Source organism: Macaca fascicularis, chromosome 15 (assembly GCF_037993035.2).
Source record: "Macaca fascicularis isolate 582-1 chromosome 15, T2T-MFA8v1.1".
Lineage (NCBI taxonomy): Eukaryota > Metazoa > Chordata > Mammalia > Primates > Cercopithecidae > Macaca > Macaca fascicularis.
In genome coordinates this window covers 1,839,325-1,860,615 of record NC_088389.1, presented here as the reverse complement: position 1 = coordinate 1,860,615, position 21,291 = coordinate 1,839,325, and the positions used below count along the sequence as shown (strand labels likewise).

At 62.5% G+C, this 21,291-nt stretch overlaps 2 protein-coding genes across 22 annotated transcripts in view; both read right to left on the bottom strand.

The window, feature by feature from the left end:
- Positions 1-321: 321 nt before the first annotated feature.
- Positions 322-9,805, bottom strand: NSMF (NMDA receptor synaptonuclear signaling and neuronal migration factor). 8 transcript variants are annotated; one of them, XM_005580282.5, is made up of 16 exons: positions 9,509-9,805; positions 8,957-9,018; positions 7,881-8,375; positions 7,156-7,254; positions 6,897-6,972; positions 5,728-5,796; positions 4,883-4,935; positions 4,182-4,271; positions 3,506-3,630; positions 3,185-3,268; positions 3,003-3,036; positions 2,816-2,886; positions 2,266-2,345; positions 2,028-2,130; positions 1,703-1,778; positions 322-1,592 (listed from the first exon to the last, which is right to left on the bottom strand). In XM_005580282.5, exons 1-16 carry the CDS (start codon positions 9,577-9,579, stop codon positions 1,495-1,497), a joined length of 1,686 nt encoding a protein of 561 aa, XP_005580339.1. In that variant the 5' UTR covers positions 9,580-9,805; the 3' UTR covers positions 322-1,494. The 8 variants fall into 8 exon arrangements, with proteins under 8 accessions (XP_005580339.1, XP_065385844.1, XP_005580341.1 ...); XM_065529772.2 differs by lacking the exon at positions 4,182-4,271; XM_005580284.5 differs by lacking the exon at positions 5,728-5,796.
- Positions 9,806-10,404: 599 nt separating this feature from the next.
- Positions 10,405-21,291, bottom strand: part of PNPLA7 (patatin like domain 7, lysophospholipase) — an 84,728-nt gene continuing 73,841 nt past the window's right edge. For 11 of the 14 annotated variants that reach the window (XM_045372757.3, XM_045372759.3, XM_074015852.1 and 8 more), the window contains 10 exons: positions 18,636-18,792; positions 14,934-15,050; positions 14,735-14,804; positions 14,112-14,228; positions 13,386-13,534; positions 12,885-13,037; positions 12,634-12,744; positions 12,258-12,342; positions 11,358-11,461; positions 10,405-11,200 (listed from right to left, as the gene is read on the bottom strand). In XM_045372757.3, coding sequence (XP_045228692.2) covers positions 11,117-11,200; positions 11,358-11,461; positions 12,258-12,342; positions 12,634-12,744; positions 12,885-13,037; positions 13,386-13,534; positions 14,112-14,228; positions 14,735-14,804; positions 14,934-15,050; positions 18,636-18,792 — 1,147 coding nt within the window. In that variant the 3' untranslated portion in view covers positions 10,405-11,116. Of the gene's footprint in view, positions 11,201-11,357; positions 11,462-12,257; positions 12,343-12,633; positions 12,745-12,884; positions 13,038-13,385; positions 13,535-14,111; positions 14,229-14,734; positions 14,805-14,933; positions 15,051-18,635; positions 18,793-21,291 lie in introns of those variants that run through there. The other 3 variants (XR_012424029.1, XR_012424028.1, XR_012424027.1) reach the window with 3 other exon arrangements.

Sequence of the window (21,291 nt, the reverse complement as noted above, 5' to 3'; positions counted from 1 at the left end):
TGGCCCCCATCTGTGGCACACTGCTGACTGCACACACACGGTGGCCTGAGGGGACAGGGGAAACGGGCTGTCTCTGCTCTCCCCTCCAGACCTGGTGTCCCTCTCTCTGAGACTGCGCCCCCCCCCAGCCCTCCTGCAGCTCCTCTCCATCCCCTCCCACGTCGGCCCCCCCGGCTGTGCCCTGAGGGGTGGTCTAGTGGCCCGGCTCCAACTCTCTCCAGGCAGGAAGGCCCTGCAGCAGTGACCTCAGAGGAGTGGGCCCAGAAGCTGGGCCTGGGGCGGCCGCTGGAGAGCACTGAGAGGACAGACCCATGCAGCGGCCGAGGTGGAGGATCAGGTTTAATGGTCACTATGAGGGGTATCGTACACCGTTCCGAGCCCGGCCCCCGCCCCAGCCCTCCCTCAGCCGGGAACACAGCCAGGTGCCCTCAGACCCCTGGCTCTGCACAAGGGGGGCCTGCCCCCTACCCCAGCTATATACACGAGCGCCCATCCTGCCGACTGTGGACAAAAGCTGGGAGCTCCTCCAAGTCAGGAGCCCCTACAGTCCACCAGCTGCGCGGCCGGGTCCCGGGGCCCACTGCGGTACCGGTGAGGTTCTTGAAACCCAGGACCCAGCCCCAGCCGGGCCCCTGCCAAGCCCCAGGCCTCTGTGCTGGGATGGAGCCTCCAGATTGAGGCTGGTAAAAGCTGAACTCAACAGCAGCAATGAGTGTGCTGGGTGAGCTTGGGGGGATGGGGAGCAGGCCCCACCCAGAGCCTCCTCTGAAGGAGGGGATGCTGCGCCCTTCCCTCCTGCTGCCCAGATGTCCCTGCCGGGTCTGGCGCCGGCTGAGGTCTGAGTAAGCGGGGAGAGGGGGTGGCAAGAGAAGTGGAAGTGAAAGCACAGACAGTCGGAGACTTGGCCAGTGCAGACAAAGCCAGAGACTCGGCCAGTGCAGACAGAGCCAGGCTGGGCAGCCTGGCGACGCTGGCCCCACACACACGGGCCACCCTGGTGCTGGTGATCGATACGGCAGGGAGGGGGTGGGCAGGGAGGGTCCGGGCAGGGAGGGTCCTGAACACATGTGGGCTGCTGGGCTGGGGTGCCTATGCTGTAACTAGCAGCACAGTGCTTAACTAGTTAACAAGAAATGCTGCTTCCCTTTGAACTGTTTCGGGGATGTAGAAATTGCACTTATTTCTATGAACCCCATGGAGGGGATTCCCAAAGCCGAGCCTCCAGGCGAGGCATGGCAGGTCAGTGCCTGGCCGCTGAGCATCCACGGGCCATGGGGCGGGATCCTCCCGGCCCCCAGGGACTGAGGCCTCTGTGGCCATGGGTGCGGTGAGGACCGGAACCCACGGGGGGAACCTGAGCAACGTCTGAGGTGCCCTGAAGTGGCTCCAGGCAAGACCAGAGCCGCACAGTCCCAGGGAGCACGAGGCGGCCCAGCCCCAGGTCCCTGTGCAGACGGAGCGGCCTGATGGCGACTGGGCGGAGGCCTCTGCCCCTCACAAGACGTCGTCAAAGTCCAGCAGCTTCGAGTGCTGGCGGCTCTTCCAAAGGCGATACAGCCGGAAGTCAAAGTACGTCTCGATCATCTGCTTCCCTGGGCGGAGCGGGGGGCAGGAGGCTCAGGCCTGGCCAGCAGCCTCAGGATCCCACCCCACCGAGGCCCCACAGTGGCTGCAGAGCTTGGGCCCAGCCTGGGTAACTCACCTTGGGCTGAGAGCTCCAGGGGTGACTCGAAGGTGACCCTATAAGGAGTCATGAGGGTCCTGAGATTCTGGAACAGCTGGAAGAAGGGGGGTGCCGTGAGTCTGAGGCAGAGAGATGGGGAAGGAGGAGGGGGGAAGAGATGGGGAGCAGGGCCCACCCTCTTTTCTCAGACCCCCCAAACCTGGCTGCACTCAGGCAAAAGGGATTTCTAGGGGAATGCCCGGGGCAAGGAAAAAAAAATGCCAGGAAACACGGAAGGCCCTGCCCTGTCTGTCCACGTTGGGGGTTTCCAGAGGCCTGGGGTGGGGCCTGGGAGTCACTGTACCTTCTCCCCATTGGGGTTCCCCAGAATGTAGCAGCCCATGATGTGGATGACGTTCGGCTCTGGGTTCACTTTACTCATCAGGCGGCTCAGCCGCTTCCAGAAGCTGGTGGAGAGGGGCGTGTCACCCAGTGGCAGGGACAGGCACCCCGCTCCACAGAGGGGACCGTGGGGGAGGGACACTCCGGAGCCTGGACTCTGCCTCCAGCCCTCCCCGCGCCCAGGGCACCCGGCTTCTCACTGAATCATGTCCTCTTCCTTCTCCACTTTGGCAAAGGTGGCCACCTTGTTCTTGAGCAGATAGAGGTGTCCAGGGCCTCCCTGTAAGAAGCTGTGGTCAGGCACCTGCTCCTCCTTCCTCCCCCTCTCCCACACACATGCACTCATGCACACGCGTGGGAGGTGTTTTTGGTCATCCTCTCCTGGCCATGTCTCTTCCCCTTGGTCTCCCTGACCCTACGCCTCTTCCCCTTGGTCTCCCCTCCAAACACCTCTTCTTCTTCATCTCCCCCACCACATCTCTTTCCCTTGGTCCTCTACAACGTCTACATCTCTTCCCCTTGGTCCCCCCCTCACCATGTCTCTTCCCCTTGGTGCCCTCCCAGGTCTCTTCCCCTTGGTTCCCCCACACCATGTCTCTTCCCCTTGGTCTCCACCCCCCACGCCTCTTCCCCTTGGTTCCCCCACCCCATGCCTCTTCCCCTTGGTCTCCCCCAACTTGACCTCTTCCCCTTGATCTTCCCCCACCCTGCCACGATTCTTCTCCTGGGCCAGAGAACACTGAGTCCCACCTGGCAGAAAATCAGCATCTTCCAGATCTTGGCTCCCTTGTGGTAGACATTCAGCTTCCTCTCTATCTCCTCTGTGGGAGAGTGGGTGTGAGCGCTGCGGCTCCCACCCCAGCCCCAGGGGCACCCCCTGCCTGTGTCTGCTCTCCCAGCCCCAGGACCAGCAGAGAGGGGCCAACGACACACATACCAAGGATGTCCTCGAAGGTTGCGTGCTCATGGTCCTGGGGACAGACACAGGCCACAAGGCCACATCAGGGCTGCGTCAGAGCCAGCAGCGTCACAGCCCGCTGGGGACCTGGGGTGCCAGCGCTGGCCCAGCGTGGGGCTGCAGGAGGGGATCTGTGGGGGCAGGCCTGGGGCGGGACTCACGTAGAGGATGGGGATGATGGAGGGGTCGTCCCGGCGGATGATGGTGGGGATGTACTCAGCCTTGGGCACCTTGGAGGAAATGAGCTAGGGAGACAAAGAGCTGCTCAGGGGCCCCAGGCCCATCCAAAAGCCGAGGGGCCGTGGGAGCCCCCATGAGGCTACCTTCTGGCTGCCAGGCAGCCCAAGGGTACAGCCCTGTGAGACCCCCTCCCGCAGGCAGCCGGAGAAGGCTGCGTGGTCCCAGGCAGAGCTGGCTGGGCTCTTGGGACAGGGCCGAGTCCTGCTGGGGTGCAGAGGAGCACTGCCCGGGCTGGGCCTCACCATGACCTTTGGTGGCACGAAGCCCTCGGTGTCGCACGCCACGGCCTCCAGGCCCTTCTCCGTGTCCCAGTCCAGGTCCTCGAAGGCCTCGTCCAGCGTGCAGTGGGAGCTCTGCAGGTCACTGCCTGGGAAGCAAGAGGGTCACCAAGACAGCAGGCCTGCTAGCACCTCCTGTCCTGGCCACGGCCCCGAGGCCCACGGGGCCCGAAAGGCCCATCCCGGAGGGTCCTCCAAGCAAGTGAGAGGACTATGCAGAGGCCGCCGCCAGCCCGGCAGGACAGGCCTGCGGACACCACTGGGTAGCGGCCTGCTGTGGGGAGGGAGACCCTGGTGCCAGGCTGGTGGACGGCGCGTGCAGGCATCAGCTCCAGCCAAGTCGGCAGGGCGCCTGGGAAGGAGTGGGGGCGGGCACTGCAGTCCCCTGCCCCTCAAGGCCTCTTGCGAGTGGCAGTGGGCACAGCCCTACAGGCGCCCCCGGCCAGCACTGCCGCAGCCGTTAAGTTAGCCCCATTTTTGAGATCGGAGATGCTGAGGGCGTCCCCATCTCACAAATAGGTAAACCAAGGCTCAGAGTGCAAAAGCGCAGCCCAGCGGCCCTGGCAGGGGACCCCCAGCAGGGGTCTAAGGTCTAGGGGAGGCTCTGGGAAAGGTGGGCGGGCCTGTGCGGGGCACCTACTGTCTCGGGAGTCGTGGGAAGTATCGGCTTTCATGGGGGTGGGGTCGCTCCAGGACCGGCTGAAGCTCCGCTCGCGCCGCTCAGCGAACGCTGCAGAGAGCAAAACCCGCATTAGCGAGCGGGCGAGGTGGGGCCTCTGGAGACTCAGGCCCCAGGCAAGGGGACCGCGGGGACCCTGGGCAGAGGAAGCTGATGTGGGTGTGGCCTGAGGCACAGGAAGCAGACACGGACCGGAGACTCAGTAGGTTCAGGGGCAGGATCTGCGAACACTGGGGCGGGGCCAGAGGCGGAGTCTGGGAGAGGAGGAGCCTGTCGGGCTGGGGGCGTGGCCGGGAGGGGAGGAGCCTGTGCCAGGCTGGGGGCGTGGCTGCAAGGGGAGGAGCCTGTGCCGGGCTGGGGCGTGGCTGGCAGGGGAGGAGCCTGTGCCAGGCTGGGGGCGTGGCTGGCAGGGGAGGAGCCTGTGCCGGGTTGGGGGCGTGGCTGAGAGTAGAAGCCTTGTCGGGCTGGGGGCACGGCTGGGCGGGGAGGAGCCTGTGCCGGGTTGGGGGCGTGGCTGGGAGGGGAGGAGCCTGAGGCAGGGCCTGGCTGGGGTTAGGGCGCGCGGGGGTGGGGGGGTCGTTCTCAGCACAGCTAGCAGCACGCAAAGCCCCAACCAGCCAAGCGCAACGCCGGCCCCCCACCCCCGCCCCACAGGGCCTTACTCTGGGCCTTCACCCTCCGGCTGCCGACCATGCGCAGGTGTTTGCGGAAGTTCCTGGGGGAGGAAGTGAGGGGCTGAAGGCCTTGAGGGGGTGGCGGCAGCCCCTGCCCACTTAGTCCCCGTCGGGCTAGCGCTCTACTCTCACCCCTTCGGTGTGGGAAGCCAGTGCTCTCCCTGGCTCCTGGCACCACCTCCCACCCAAAGGCAAATCCCACCCAGTGCTCTCCCCACGAGAGCCTTCCAGGGCTCCCCTTCGCCTCCAGAACAAAGGTGCAGTGCCTGGCGCTCTGGATCAAGCTTCCTCCGAAGCTGCATTCCCAGGCTCTGACCTTCCATCCTCGCCCGGGACTCACACCCTGAGCCTCCACGCCCATGTGGCTGAGGATCCAGCCTGCCTGCGCTGCAGCAGAGCGGGGCTCCTGTCTGCACCACCCCATGGCGGGCTGGGGGCCTGCAGGAGCCCCCTCTCCTGCTCTGTGTCCTTGAGCCACCTCAGGGGCAGGTCCTCTCCTCCACCAAACTTTGGACCCTGCCAAGGCCCAACATCCGAAACGGGCAAAAAAGTTCCCCAGACATAGCTCTGTAGTTGGAGCGGGGGAGGGGGGCCTTGCCTCTGGCCCCATCCCAGACAGAGACCCGTGCCCTCGGAATGCAGGACTGAGGGTGAGATGCTTTCCTGCAGCCCGGGCCACATGGCCTCTCCTGCCTGCCACGTCCCCAGAGCAGGGCCAGGCCAGTGGTCGCCACCACCCTTCCCCCATCAGGTCTGCCAGGGCCGAGGGGGCCCAGGCCAGGCCAGCACAGACCAGAGATGGACCCTGGTGGCGAGTGGCTGGCAGGCCCTACCTCTGGATTACAGACGCGGAATCATTCTCCCGTTTCCGGCGCTTCCTCTCCGCGTAGCCCCTGAACACCCTGGGAAACCACCGCGAGTCAGCACTGCCCTTGGCCAGAGGCAGGAGGGACACAGACGTGGGGACAGTGGTGCGAGCAGAGGGCCCAGCAGGGCGTCTGGGGCATGGGGCCAGGCAGAGGAGTCCCAGCCTGCCTCACCTGTTGAGGCCCAGCTCCCGGCAGGCCCTGCTGCGACCTCGGTGCCCGCTGGGAGCCAGGCCCACAGAGAGCGGCACTCCCTCAAGACCCAGGTCCCTGGCCTGCCCAAACCTATTTGGGGGTGGGAGGGTCTCCCCAGGGACAACGGCTGTGCCCTTAGGCACCAAGTCATACAGGTACTTACGAGATGCTGAAGCCAGGGCCAAAAGGGATGGCGTGAGAGAGAAGACACAGTGAGCTCAACCCTGGGCCTCCCCTCAGCCCCCACCCGGCCCCTGCAGTTCCCTTCTTGTCACTGACCCAGTAGATCCCTCACAGGTAACCCAGCCGCCAGCAGGATGCTGGCTACACTGCCAGCCAGCCCTGAATAGGCAATGGAAGCTTATGTCACTGCAGCCCATGCCACCAGGACCGGTTGCTGAGACCGGGCAGCCTGAGGCTGGGAGTGGGGTGGACTCCCCCTGTGCAGGGCACTTCTTTGGTGTGGGGGCCACTGCAGCAAAGGGAACTTCCCTGGAAGGAACCCCAAACAGAAAACCCAGATGTATGTCCAGACAGAGAAGAGCAGGTCCCTGGGGGGACCCCAAAACTGTCATTACCTGTGGCACATATGAAACAGAAGTAGGCTTCTATTTGGGGGTTGAGGGAGGGCAGACACAGGCTGAGGAGAGGGGATGGGAGGAGGAGAACCACGCCACACCCCACACCCCACTGACAGCTCATCAGCTGCAGCCCTGGGCCGGGTCCCCTGACCAGAGGACTGTGGGGTGGCTGGGCACCAGCCATGGGAGGGGAAGAGCAGCCAGCCATGGCCTCCCTGGCAGGCCTGGCACAGGATGGGCACATGGGGCTGTTCAGAAGCAGCCACCCTGGTAGGCCCAGAGGCTGGGAAAAAGCCGTGTTTCCTGAGCAGCAGAAGGAGGCCACCCGGCCCTGACCCCACATCGTGGAACAAGACTCACGCTTGCATAGTTGTGGTTGCTGTCTGGAAGCTGAAAAGATTTTCCTTGGGGAACCAGGTACGAATGGGGATGTCGTCTAAAAGAGACAAAAAGGAGCGGTGGCTGGGTGAGGTCTGTCCCTCCCTGTTGGGAAGCAGATGCTTCTGAGTCCGGGGGTCAGCGGCAGTGGGCAGCCAGGGCGGGTGGGGGGAGGCTGGCGCAGGGTGGCATCCCCCCACGGGCCCAGAGGGCAGTGCTCGAATGTCTGCTGCTCACTCACCAAGACCACGGTCTTGGTGACTTGATGCTTTGATTTTTTTTGGCTTAACTTTCCCTTTGGCCACCCAAAGTTTGAGGAACATTCCTTTGAAAGCACGGTCTGTCTCCAGGAGGCCCAGGAAAAAAATGCATCTGTTTCCCTCGGGCATCTGAGGCCTTCTCCACAGCCCCCATGCTCTAGCTGGAGGCCCTTGCTGAGGCTAGAGACCACCTTGCTGAGGGTTGTCCCCTTCCCAGGGGCCCCACAGCCTTTCCCTGATGCCCAAGTGTGGGGACCGTGGAGTGACTTTCTGCCTGGTGGACAAGCTACCACGCAACTCAACAGTCCTGGGGAAACGGGCCCACTGCCTGGCTGGGCCCCAACAGCTTCCCAGGACTCTTGGAGGGCAGCCCAATCTCCTGATTAAACGGTGTTTCCTCCCTATATATCCCTTAAGATCCTCCCAGGCCCCCTCCTCTGGGAAGCACTCCTTGATTGACCTGGTGCTAGCAGGGCCAAAGCGGACTGTGAGGCCTGGCAGATTTTGCTGAGGAGCTGAGGGAACTCACAGCTCATAGGGTGTGGAGGCAGCAGCAGGAGCCTGCTGGGTTTAATCTTGAGTCCGCTGGCATACTGTGACCTGAGCACCCATCCCCTGTTCCAAGCCTCACAGTGGCTGCTGCTGTCAGACCCTGGCAGTGGCATGCACCCCCAAACCTGTCCATGCCCCGACACAAGCCCCTCACCAGACACACGGTCAACACTGTACATCCTCTCCAGCTTCTTGCGGCGGCCAGAGGTCTCAGGCAGAGGCGGCTGGTCCAGACCAAAGGCCCGAGGGGTGGGGCCAGGAGCCAGCTGTGCACATCCGGGGCATTCCTTGGAGCCCTGGCGGCTGCCCGCCCAGCTCTGGCAGGGCCTGCTGACATCCTCCCGGCTGCCGCCAGGGCTGGCGCGCAGGGGCTGGCTGTGGTGGTGAGGGTGCCGCTGCCGCCGCCCCTTCACCACCGCCAGCTCAATGGCCTCCGCCTCGGGGCTGGGCAGCAGGGCAGGCTCCCCAGAGATGGTGTACACTCGAGGCTGGGGGCCCTCGCCTGCGGGCTTCCTAATGCCGGGCTCCTCTGAGAGGCTGCCCTCGTAGCAGCCGTTGGAGACGAGGGACAGGCGGCGCTTGTTCTGGGGGGCCGGCTGCATCTCGGGGGACCCGTCGTGGCCAGAGTAGGCATCAGCCAGCAGGTGATCTGGGAGAGACACTGGGTGAGCCTGCAGCGGCGTGGCCCCCCGCTGCTGGTTTCATAGCAGGAGGAAGGCAGAGAATACCCAATGGGCACCTGGCGTCCGTGGGGGGCTGGGGCTGCTCAAACCCTAGTCACTGGCATGTTTCTGAGCCCCTCACTCCTATCTGGGCCTCAAGCCCCTGCATGTGTGTGGGGGCGGGGTGACTCCGCGCTACCTGTGTGCGGTCCTGCTGGGTAGGAACACGCAGGCCACCCCCCAGCCTGCGATCGCACCGTTTGCCTGGTGCCAACTTCCCCCTCCCCCCACCAGCTGGCCCCCAGAGGCAGTGGTGCCAGCCCTGGGGGAGCCAGGAGGCCTGTTGCCATGCCAACGGCCCAGGCGGGGTGGGTGCCATGGTGACGAGCGGCTGGGAACTGCTCCTGGGGCTCGGGCAGGGAGGGCAGGGGATGTGAGGAAGCCAGGCCGGCAGGGCGCCCGGCCCACGCGCAACCAATGCCCCTCACGCTCCACCCCCGGAGGCAGGGATCAGCATCCCCTGGGCTGGGGGGTCTGGGCGGCCCTGGCATGGCCTCGCGTGCCCTACCTGCGCCGTTGCGGTTCTCAGGGTGACTCTGGGACAGGTACTCTCCAAACGCTCGAGCTGCTCTGAGGGTGGACAGAGAGGGCACGGTCGGAGGCCACGGCACGACCCTCCCAAACACAGGGCAGCACAAGAGCCGGGGAGCCGGTCCCCAGCCAGGCCTTAGGCGTCTGGAGGGAGGGTCGGGGGTCGCCCCCTCCGGGAGCCCACACACCCTTGGTACTGGTGCGCCCTGGCCAGGCCTGCAGGCCCGGCCCCTGCCCGTTGGCCCGTGGAGAGGGGTCGCGAGGCTGGTTAGCTGCTGTTCCCTGGGGAACCGAGGCCACTCCCGACCCGGGGGGTGCGCTCGCCCACCATGCGCTCGCGAGGGGAGGGGACAGGGGGGCAGGGCAGGGGGCCAGGAAGAGGGAGGCGCGGCGAGAAGCCAGAGGAGGGGGCGCGGGACGCGGGGAGGGCGCCGCAGTGGGAGAGGCTGGGGCCCGGGAGCCCGGGGAGCACCGCGGGGCAGGGGCGGACTCGGGCGGGGTCGGGGGTCCGGGGCGGGGTAGCACTCACCGCACTTTGGCCGCCACCGAGGACATGGCCTCGCTCCTCAGCGCCCTCCTCCTGGAGGCGGCGGCGCCCATGGTCGAGGCGGCGGCGCATCCCCCGGGCCTCAGAGCGCGCCCCGCGCCCGCCGCCTCCGCCGGGGTAGCCGCGCCGCGCCGGGGGTCGCGCTTGGGCTTGGGTTCGGGGTCTCGCTCGGGCTCCGACTCGGGCTCGGGCTCGGGCTCGGGGTCGGGCCCGGGCCCCGCATGGCCGCACCCGGCGCTCCGCGCGTGCCGCCGCTCCCGGGAGAGCGCTGCCCGGACCGAGGGCTGGCCCCGCCCATCGTGACGTCAGGACCCGGGCGGGCTCGGAGGGGCGCTCGGTCCCGCCCACTGTGACGTCAGGGCCCGGGAGCGCTCGGAGAGGACAAGTGACCCCGCCCACCGTGACGTCAGGGCTCGGGTTGGGGGCGGGGCCGGACGGCCTGGCTCCGCGCCCTCTCGTCCAGGCCTCCAGAGCGGGGAAACTGAGGCCAGCGGCCGCCTGTTCGCAAAGTCCTGGGCCCTCGGCCCTCATGATCTGCAGGGGTCACAGGGCGGCCGATTCTCCCTCCCCTTACACAAAAGGGCTCCCTGTGCAGTTTGGGACCTGGAAACTGAAGGGGAAGCCGGTTTAGGGGCACCCAGTGCGCTCGAGGCCAGAGGGAGCCAGAGGGTCCTGTCCTGGTCCTGGGAGCCACAGCTCCACGCAGACTCTGGGAGCCCTACCTGCCTGGCCTGCAGTTGCCACCCTAGGGGCTCTCAGGCCCCAGCAGTGGGGTCATTTGAGGATGGCTGGGGACTGCCCAACCTCGGCGTCCACCCATATCAGGGACAGCCAGTAGTGTTTCTTTGCGACAGGGACCTCAGCCCGGGGGACACGTCCAACACTCAGATCCACCTTTATTGAAACATCACATGGCAGCATCAGGGCTCCCACACCTCACAGGGCTTCGGGGGCCTCACAGGGCTGCAGCGGGTTCACAGGGCTCCGGGGGGGTTCACAGGGCTCCGGGGGGGCTCACAGGGCAGCAGGGAGGCTCACAGGGCTGCAGGGGGTCAGAGGGCTTTGGGGGGCCTCACAGGGGTGCAGGGGGGCTGAGAGAGCAGCAGGGAGGCTCATAGGGCTGCAGCAGGTTCACAGGGCTTTGGGGGGCCTCACAGGGCTGCAGGGGGCTCACAGGGCTCTCACAGGGCTGCAGGAAGGGTTCACAGGGCTGCAGGTAGGCTCATAGGGCTTTGGGGGGCCTCACAGGACTGCAGGGGGGCTGACAGAGCAGCAGGGAGGCTCACAGGGCAATAGGGGGTTCACAGAGCTTCGGGGCCCTCACAGGACTGCAGGGGGGCTCACAGGGATGCAGGAGGTTCACAGGGCTTCAGGGGCCTCACAGGGCTGCAGGGGGAGCTCACAGGGCCCTGTGTGCAGGGCTGCAGGTACAGAGAAGAGGCCCAGAGAATCCTAACACAGCCTGGGGCTCCGGGGAAAGCTGGGGCTTCCAGCAGGGCAGGTACAGAGGACCCTAGGAGTTGGCAGCAGCCTCAGCCTTGGGGACAGTCCCACAGAAGACACTGCATCTGGGCTCTTTAGCACAGGCCTCTACCCATCCTGGTCAGAGGAGCCCTCGGACAGTTTTGGGAAAGCCAGGCTGGGGTGTCCATGCTGCAGCAAGGACTCGTCCTCCTGCAAGCAGACCGTATGTTGCACGTGAGGACTAGGCAGGGCTAAGGCTGTGCAGCGCTGGTAACCCAGTGGGACCACAGGGAGGGAGTGTCCGGCTCAGGGCGAGGCACTGAGGCTCAGCTGCGGGCATGAGGTGGGGCCACGCCCAGCTACTCACCGAGTCCGAGCCCCGCTCCGCCGCGGTACTCTGGAAGTCTGCGTATGCATCCCTGGGGACGTCCAGCAGCTCCTCCTCATACTCCGTCTGGTAATCAGATTCGTCTGGCGCCGAGGGTAGGGCCACATCAGTTCCCTCCCAAGGAAGGGACCATGCCCAGCACAGCCACACTCAGAGGCAGAACTGGTCACAGATGCCCACCCCTGCCCCTAGGTGGCCAGGGGCCCCACAGGCAGCCACCTGGTCCCAGGGCAGCCCTGCACACCACCCCTGGTTCTGTCTGCCTCCAGCCTTGCCCCAGCATATCACTTGGTAGGTCTTCCACAAGGGCAAGGGGTGGGTAGACACTCCTCCCCTTGTCAGCCAGGCACCCTTAGGGCTCCCGCACCCCAGACCAGGCCTCTGTGGACAGCAGCTGCCTTGCCCAGGGCTCTCTCAGCCCACAGCAGCCACGAGAAGGCGTCTCCCAGGAGAATGTCCAGTTCTGCTGTCAGGAGGCCACTGGCCGAAGGCCCAAGTGCAGGGCCCTGGATGGAGCGTGGAGGGGAGTGGCCCTTCTGGCCCTGCTGCCCCTCCAACAAGCAGCCTTCATTCCCATTCCCACTGGGTGGGGTGGGGTGGGAGGCAAAACGTGGTTCTACCTCAGGCCTGAGGTGTGGCTGGGACTTGGGGTGAATGAAGGGCAGAGGCTGGGTGGCCCAGGGTGGTCAAAGTCCCACTGCTGTGGGTACACGTGGTGCCCGGGACGGAGGAGCGCCACCAAGCACCCCAGGTGCCATAGCGTGGGCATGGACGTGGGCAGGAGGGGAGGCCGTGGGCCTCTGGGGTGGGGGCGTCGAGCCCAACACAGCATCAGGAGGCCACGCAGCCGCGAGCACCTCATCTTGGGCCTCCACTCACCATCCACCATGGCGGGCTTGGCGGGCTCAATGCAAGACACAATTTCAGCAAGGTCCGTGAAGGAGGCGTTGGGACAGGTGAGGACCTGGGGGTGGGGTGAGGACAGCATGTTGCCCGTGGACACCCACCTACCAGTCCCCAGGCTGCTTCCTGTGGGAAGGCCCCACCCACCCTGTGCCCTCTCTGTAGCCTCTGCCTGCCCCCCAAGTTGGGGCAGGGGCAGGGGCTGGGGAGATGCGCAGTCCTGAGCAATCCTTGTCCTAGCCCTGGAGTCTTTGACCAGTGGGGCAGGGCCTGTGGCCTGAGGACCTGGGCGTGGTCTGGGGAGCTGGGCGTGGCCTGGGGAGCTGGGCGTGGTCCTGGCGCCCGCACTCACCTCACTGGAGGGCCTCTTGCTTGGGCCCTGCTGGTCGCGCAGCATCTTCTCCAGCACGCCACTGCGGCCCCAGATGTCAAACACCGTGCGCCCGTGCTGGTACCCCACTTCCTGTGCACACCCCCAGGGCCCCGTCAGGAGGTGTGGGGAGCCCCCCACTTCCTGTCTTCTCAAAAGGGGGAAGCGGGGAGGGGCAGCCACCGGAGTGCCCTCCGCCCACCTCCGCCGCTGCGGGTGTGGCCGGCACTCACGCAGATCTCGTTGAACTTGCTGAAGTCCAGGGTGCCGTAGCTGTCGATAGGGGGGCGCAGGTACTCGCAGTAGTCACTGCTCTTCACCACCTCCAGCTGCCGCACGCAGCACACGTAGGCCAGGCGCGTCTGAATCTCCGCCATGTTCAACACCTGCTACCGTCACAGCCGCCTGAGTCTCCTGCCCTGGCCCCTACCCCGTCCCAGCATGGCCCGTAGTGCAGGACAGGTTCTGGGGACCCATCCTCCGACCTGGGGCTGCGGGGAGAGGGTAGCAGCTCCCGGCCGGGGGTCCTCCCTGCGGGCTGCCACAGCCTTCAGGCCCGTCCGGCCTCGTCCCTTCTTTCCCCGGAGCTGGGCTCAGGCAGGGGTGGTGAGGGGTGGCCCCAGACCTGCTGGCCTCAGAGCCCAGGAGTGGCCCCCACTTCCCTGCCGCAGGACAGGTGTGGGGCTGCAGGGAGGAGCCGCAGGGACAGCCCAGCTCGCCCGGTAGCACCCCACCTTGACTTTCGTGGCCAAGGGGTTCCAGCGTTTCCACAGCAGCCACCAGCCAGACAGTGCATCCCCATAGTTGGTGAGGTCCGTCTCATCTCGGCTGCCCACATCAATGGCAATCACCACTTTTGCCCCCATGGACCGGGCCACATCCGCTAGGGAGAAGCCAGCCCTGGTTACCCCCTGGACAGGCATGCAGAGCCAGGGGACGGGGACAGAGCCTGCCTCCCCGAGACCTGACCTGGGGGCTGTGGGGTCTCCTTTCTGCCGTTACACCTTCTAGAGGCAGAAGACCCACACGCCCAGCTCAGAGGGCAGCTGTGGGCACACAGCTGTGTCCTGGGCCATTCTGACCGCATATCCCACAGGTGACAGGAGTGGCCTGGTCCCCAGCAAGGCCGACACCTGCAGGCTGTTAGTTTCTGACTGTGGGCACAGATGGGGCTTAATTGCTCCCAGTTACTCGACTTGGCCTTTGTTCTGCACGCTGCTGAGCTGACTAACAGGGCCATATGCTGGAGCACATGCTGCCGGTGCCTGCGTGTGCGTGTACACGCGTGTGCATGTTCTCGGAGCTCTGATGCCAGCCTGACATTTTTCCTTGGCACACTCTAAGGAAAACGTGTTCCAGCCCAGCCTTCTCGGAGCAAAGGCAGCAGCAGCAGGGGCCGTGGGGCGGTGTGACCCAGGAGCCTGTGCTCCTGTCAGGTGTGGTCCTCACAACCGCAGTACCTGGGAGGTTGTTGATGTAGCCCCCATCCATCAGCAGGTGTCCGTCCTTGGGGTCACAGAGAGGGGGCATGTAACCGGACAGGGACATGCTGGCACGCACATACCGCCACAGGGAGCCTGGGGAGGGGGCCCGGAGTCGCTGGTTACCCAGAGGAGGCTTCTCCTGGGTCCAGGGGTCAGGGCCTTGTCTCTGCAGTCCTGGAGCTGGTAGGTCCCACCTCACTGAGGCCGCCTCCACAAAAGGAAGCACATGGCCCAAGGGCTGAACGAAATTGAGTTCTTTCTCTGCGGTCGCACTGCATTAGGTGTGCCCAGGACTTCCAACTGCTGTGACTCCCTCACCCCAGGAGTGAGGGAGCCCCTCACTTTGTCCTCCCACATGATGTCCATCAGTCTAGCCCACATCACTGATTCTGCGAGGGTCCTGTCTGGCCTTCTGAGGTCTCTGGTCCAGGCCACGCCCCCTCCTGTCTGTGCGCCTAGTAGGGGCATCCTGCGTCCTCCATGGACAGAGCTGCCCACAGGAGACCCCCGCGACCTTCCCGACCCCCAGGGCTGCTGGGCTCTCCCCCTGCCCACACCTCGCACCCAAGCGGCCACCCCTGCGCGGCAGGAGTGCTCACCGTCGGTGTGGACCCGCATGGCCGAGGCTGTGATGTCAGTGGTGATGGCGAAATAGGGAATCCACAGGTCCTGCGGGCGGACGGGGCTTAGACGGACCCTCTCCCATCACGCTTCTGTCCCGTGTCTGGGGAGGCAGACTCAGGGCCAAGAGGCGGGGGCCAGGAGGGGACAGGCACTGGGGGCTGGGTGGGGGTTCACCTCGATCTGCCGGTCCTTGAAGACGCTGCAGATGCTGCTGTTGAAGCCGGCTCCAGAGAACATGGATGTGATGGGGTAGGTGAGGTCCAGTGCGGCCTTCATCATGGACGTCATGCCCTGGGGGCACATGTGCAATTGACAGAAGGCTCCCACTCTCTCTGCGGGCTGCCACAGCAGACACATGGCGTCCCGACAGCCACTCATGAATGGAACGGGGGTCCAGAGTATCCTTGGGCCCCACCCAAGGTCCTGATCTCAGAAGAACTCCCTATCACAAGAACAGCATAGGATAAACTGCCCTCACGATCCAATCACCTCCCACCAGGTTCCTCCCTCAACACATGAGGATTACAATTTTTTTTTTTTTTTTTTTTTTTTTGAGACGGAGTCTCGCTCTGTCACCCGAGCTGGAGTGCAGTGGCCGGATCTCAGCTCACTGCAAGCTCCGCCTCCCGGGTTTACGCCATTCTCCTGCCTCAGCCTCCCAAGTAGCTGGGACTACAGGCGCCCGCCACCTCGCCCTGCTAGTTTTTTGTATTTTTTAGTAGAGACGGGGTTTCACCGTGTTAGCCAGGATGGTCTCGATCTCCTGACCTCGTGATCCACCCATCTCGGCCTCCCAAAGTGCTGGGATTACAGGCTTGAGCCACCGCGCCCGGCCGAGGATTACAATTTGAGATGAGATTTGAGTCGGGACACAGATCCAAGTCATATCAACAGTACCATGACATATCCATGGAGAATAGTCTCCTGACAATTTTCTACCTCTAAAATTGGTAAATAATTTCTATTCTGAGGGCGTTTCTATTCTTTGGCACCCTGGCTGGAGCCTCAGAGGGAGCAGAGGCGGGTGGACACCCACAGGGCCTGAAAGCCAGGATACAGCCCTACCCTCAGTCCCTTCCTGACCCCAAAGCCCTCGCTGGCCCTACCCTCACAGGCTCTGCAGCACCCCCGTGCCTGGGGCGTCCTCGGCTTTGCCTGCTCAGCTCTGGGGCAAGGCCTGGCCCAGGCCCGTGGCCGGAGGGTCCGGGAGGAGAGCTGGGGGCAGGCTGCTGGGCACATGAGGTTCCTGGGCCAGGAGAACACAGTGGAGTGCTCTCGGGAAGGTCAGAGCCACCCAGCCCTGGCTCACACGCCACTGTGGCACTCCATCGGGGGTCCACTCTCTTGGGCTCCTTCTGGGTGGGCCTGGGGCCCATCCTTCCTCAGTGAGGCAGGCAGGACTCGAGACTGACCTCGAACTAGCCTCACAATGCCCAGTGTGGGTGGAGAGGACTCGAGACTGATCTCAAACTAGCCTCAATGCCCAGTGTGGGTGGAGAGGAAGGGTCTTCCCTGCCACAGTGAGCTAGGGCTCAGGAGACGGAAGCTGGGAGGGAAGCGCTTGGAGTGTGGGCTGGACGTGCTTACGCCACGTGATGCAGGCAGTGAGAATGCCTCGGCCACAGGCAGAGGAGACCCCAGTCCTTCCCTGAGGAAGCCCCTGCCCAGCACCAGAGGGGCTTACGGAGCTGAGCCAGACCCCAGTGCCTGCCGTCCCCTCTCCTCAGCACGAGGGGTGGGCACACAACCCCAGGCCCACCTTGCCCCCAGCCAGCTTGCGGGCCCAGGGTTCCCAGCACGGAAGGAGGACCAGCCCAGAGAGTTCTGGCCATTCCCACACCTGGCCCCTCAGCGCCAGAGCCGCAGAGGGAGGGACAGGGAGAGGGCCACCAGGCGCTCTGGGACAGGACCGGCTCTGAGCCACCTCTGCCCATGGCGGGTTCTGTCCCGAGGACACTGTCCCTGAGGCCGTCCTGCTGCGTACCAGTCCCCAAGCCCTCTTTTGAGCAGCACACTGAAGGTGACCGGGTGACTCTTTTTAGGGAAAGACACATTTCTGGAACAGAGAGGGGAGCCGGCGTCAGTGGCCTCGGGACCCGCTGGCGGGGCTGGCGACAGCCCCAGGCCACGTGAATGCAGCACAGGTCTGCTTGGGAGCTGGTGCCGCACAGGGGGTGACGAATTTTCTTTCCTTTTAAAAGGAGAACACAAACCCTTCTGATCCCACTCATGGCTCCAACCAAAGCTCGGTTTTGTTTCACAAAAGCAAGTGCGGCACTGAGGAGGGCAGACGGCGGCCACGTCTGCTGGGGAACGGAGCCCGGCTACCTCACTCTGCGGCCCGAGGGGAGCCTGTTCTCACCGCTGTCTTTGATGCTGTATTTGGTATTCTGATTCTGGAATCCATTTATCACAAGGCCAGACTAGTGGCCAAAGTAGTTTACATCTCTCCTGTGACACTGAGCCGCCCTGACCTGATCTCACATCCCCAAGCCAACATCTCCCTGCCCTAAATCCACCCAGGCTGCGTGCCATGCACCAGGGACAGCCCCAGGGCCCCCAGCCTGCCGGGAGCACTCAGTCAGCCCATCCTCAGCTGCTCACACTGCCCTGCCTGGCCCTTGGGTCAGAAACCCCCATGGAGGCTTCGTGCCTCTTACTCCCAGGGGCTGTGACAATCAGCTCCTTTTCCACGATTTTGGCCTCCATGTCATCCTGCAGCACCTCAACCACCTCAGACCCAGGCCGCCTCCCACCACCAGCCTCCACCATCTTAGACCCAGACCGCCTCCCACCACCAACCTCCACCACCTCAGACTCAGGCCACCTCCACCACCAACCTCCACCACCTCAGACCCAGGCCGCCTCCCACCACCAACCTCCACCACCTCAGACCCAGGCCGCCTCCACCACCAACCTCCACCACCTCAGACCCAGGCCGCCTCCACCACCAACCTCCACCACGTCAGACCCAGGCCGCCTCCACCACCAACCTCCACCACCTCAGACCCAGGCCGCCTCCCACCACGAACCTCCACCACCTCAGACCCAGGCCGCCTCCACCACCAACCTCCACCACCTCAGACCCAGGCCGCCTCCCACCACCAACCTCCACCACCTCAGACCCAGGCCGCCTCCACCACCAACCTCCACCACCTCAGACCCAGGCCGCCTCCACCACCAACCTCCACCACCTCAGACCCAGGCCGCCTCCCACCACCAACCTCCACCAACTCAGACCCAGGCCGCCTCCACCACCAACCTCCACCACCTCAGACCCAGGCCGCCTCGCACCACCAACCTTCACCACCTCAGACTTGGGCACAGATCAGACCGCCTCCCATCACCAACCTCCACCACCTCAGACCCAGGCCGCCTCCCACCACCAACCTCCACCAACTCAGATCCGGACACGGATCTGACCACCTCCCACCACCAACCTCCACCACCTCAGATCCGGGCATGGATCAGACCACCTCCCACCACCAACCTCCACCAACTCAGATCCGGGCACGGATCAGACGGCCTCCCACCACCAACCTCCACCAACTCAGATCCGGGCACGGATCAGACCGCCTCCCACCACCAACCTCCACCACCTCAGATCCGGGCACGGATCAGACCACCTCCCACCATCATCTCTACCATCTCAGACCGGGGCATGGATCAGACCGCCTCCTACCACCAACCTGCATTCGTGCCTTCTCTTTGCTGTTCCTTTGCCTCACAAGCTGCACTGGGAGGCCTCGGGGTGTAGCCTCCTCAAGGGCAGGGCCCTGCAGAGCCACATGCAGAGGCCAACGGCCCCAGCGTCCCCCAGCACCAGCATGGACCTGGGGGGCTGTGCTCCAGTGAGGGTGGTGGGTACCTGCTTACCTCAGCCCACTGCTTGGCCCGGATCCGCATCTGGCTGTAGTTCCGCTCCTCAGAGTACAGGGCACCCATGAAGGCCCCGATGGATGTGCCTCCCACCATATCCACGGGGATGCCGCACTCCGCCAAAGCCTTGAGAACGCCCACCTGGGCACAGCCTCTACACCAGCCAGGGACACAGAGTGAGGAGTGAGCACGAGGCCCAGGCTGTGCCCTGCAGAGCCTCAGAGGTGGCCACCTGCCACCACTTGCTCATCCTCAGTTCCCAACTCCTCCACAGGCAGAGATGCTGACTCAGAGAGGGACTCCAGATGCAATTTAAAATTCCTCTTTCTGGGCTCACGCCTGTAATCCCAGCACTTTGGGAGGCCGGAGCGGGAAGATCACTTGAGGCTAGGAGTTCGAGACCAGCCTGGCCAACAGGGCAAAACCCCATCTCTACTAAAAATACTAAAATTAGTCGGGCGTGGTGGTGCGCACCTGTAATCCCAGCTACTCGGGAGGCTGAGGCAGGCGAATCACCTGAACCCAGGAGACAGAGGTTACAGTGAGCTGAGACTGCACCACCACACTCCAGCCTGTGTGACAGAGTGAGACTCCATCTCAAAAAAATAAATAAAAATAGAAAATAGAAAATAAATAAAATAAATAAATAAAAATAAAATAAAATAAAATAAATGAAATCCCTCTTTCTGGAGGTACTGAGGGATTGTGAGGTTGGGATGGGGAGGAGGGTATCCTGAGAGATGACTGGCATTGACCTCTTCTACCCACAAACACGGCTGCCTCCAGCAGGGCATCTGAGAGGTGGTGGGAAAACTGGAGTTGAGGCGCCCTGGAACGGAGGAGCCTGGGAAGCGTCCTGAGGGGCAGCACCCCAGGAGTCAGGTGAGCTGAATGTAGACCAGGGAGCACCCCCGAGACGAGGCAGCCAGCACCCAGGGCCTTCAATCACTGCTGCTGCTTTCATACCGAATGTCCACTACTCAACCAAAGATTACCAGTCATATGAGAAGAAAAGCCTCATATAGGCTTTTCTTTTGGCCTCATAGGCAAAAGAAAAACCAGACAATAAAAGTGGGCCCAGAGTACACCCAGATAAGAGATACAGAGCAGGCTTTTACAATGACCATGCTTAAAGTGTGCAAGGAGCCGAAAGGTGGCATCAGCAGATGAATGGGTATAAAGCAGACAAGGGAAGAGCACCCAGCTCTAAGGAGGGAACTTGGACGCCAGCCACAGCAGAGAAAGGCCCTGGAGGCGTTTGCCGTGGTTTGGCTCTGTGTCCCCACCCAAATCTCATGTGGAATTTTAATCCCCAGTGTTGGAGGAGGGACCTGGTGGGAGGTAACTGGATCACAGGGGCAGATTTGAGGTGGGAAGTCAAGGCTGCACTGAGCTGACGTCATACCACTGCACTCCAGCCTGGACTGCGGCGAGACCCTGTCTAAAAAAAAGTTTTGGAAATGGACAGTGGTAACGGTGGCACAACATTGCAACAACATTGTATAATTAATTATATTAATATATTAATACTTAATTGGATACTCAAAAATGGTTAAATGCTAAATTGTTATATATGTTATATATAAAATATATATAAATATAAAATATATATATATAAAAAATATATGTGTGTGCACATGTGTATATATATGTGTGTGTATATATATATTTTTTGAGATGGAGTCTTGCTCTGTCACCCAGGCTGGAGTGCAGGGGTGCGATCTTGGCTCACTGCAAGCTCCGCCTCCCGGGTTCACACCATTCTCCTGCCTCAGCCTCCCGAGTAGCTGGGACTACAGGTGCCCGCCACCATGCCTGGCTAATTTTTTCGTATTTTTAGTACAGATGGGGTTTCACTGTGTTAGCCAGGATGGTCTCTATCTCCTGACCTCGTGATCCGCCCGCCTCAGCCTCCCAAAGTGCTGGGATTATAGGCGTGAGCCACCGTGCCCGGCCATGCTATGTATATTTTAACATAATAAAAAAGAACCATATGTAATACTGCCACGGAATATTAAATACTCAGGGAAGAGCCTTAAAAACAGGTTCAAGTCGGGAGGCAGAGGCTGTGGTAAGCTGAGATCATGCCATCGCAGTCCAGCCTGGGCAACAAGAGCAAAACTCTGTCTCAAAAAACAAAAACAAATTCAAGGAATTAAAAACAAGAGTGTCAATTCTGGCATAAAACCAAATGGAAATTCTAGAAGTGAAAAATATAATAACAAATGAAAAACTCAATGAGTAGGCTTAACAGCAGAACAGAACAGCTGAAGAGAGAAATGGTAAAATACAAGATGGGTCAGAAGAAAATATTCATTGAATCATGAAGCATCAAAAGGATAGAATATGTAAAATATTGTGTTTACAAAATCTGTAAAGGAATTTGGGAAACATGGGATCTGGCACCAAACTCTAATGTATGTGTAATCGGAGCCACAGAAAGCAGATGGGGAGGGAGCCGTATCTGAAGGGACAGTGGGGCATGTTCTAGAGACAGACGTCAGGCGTCGGAATCAGGAAGCATTATAAATCCTAACATAAATCAAAAGAAAACCATTCCCATGTTGTCAAAAACCCAAGGCGAAGAAAAAAGCTTTAAGCCAGGCTGAGAAAATAAAAGACGCGTTACCTTAACTTTTCTGTCCTCTGAGTG

Coding starts and splice junctions, on each gene's coding strand:
- NSMF (XM_005580282.5), bottom strand. CDS start 9,579: ATGGGCGCCGCCGCCTCCAGGAGGAGGGCGCTGAGGAGCGAGGCCATG. Junction 8,376..8,956: donor TGAGAACCGCAACGGCGCAG/GTAGGGCACGCG, acceptor TGTCTCTCCCAG/ATCACCTGCTGGCTGATGCC. Junction 4,936..5,727: donor TCCGCGTCTGTAATCCAGAG/GTAGGGCCTGCC, acceptor TTCCTCCCCCAG/GAACTTCCGCAAACACCTGC.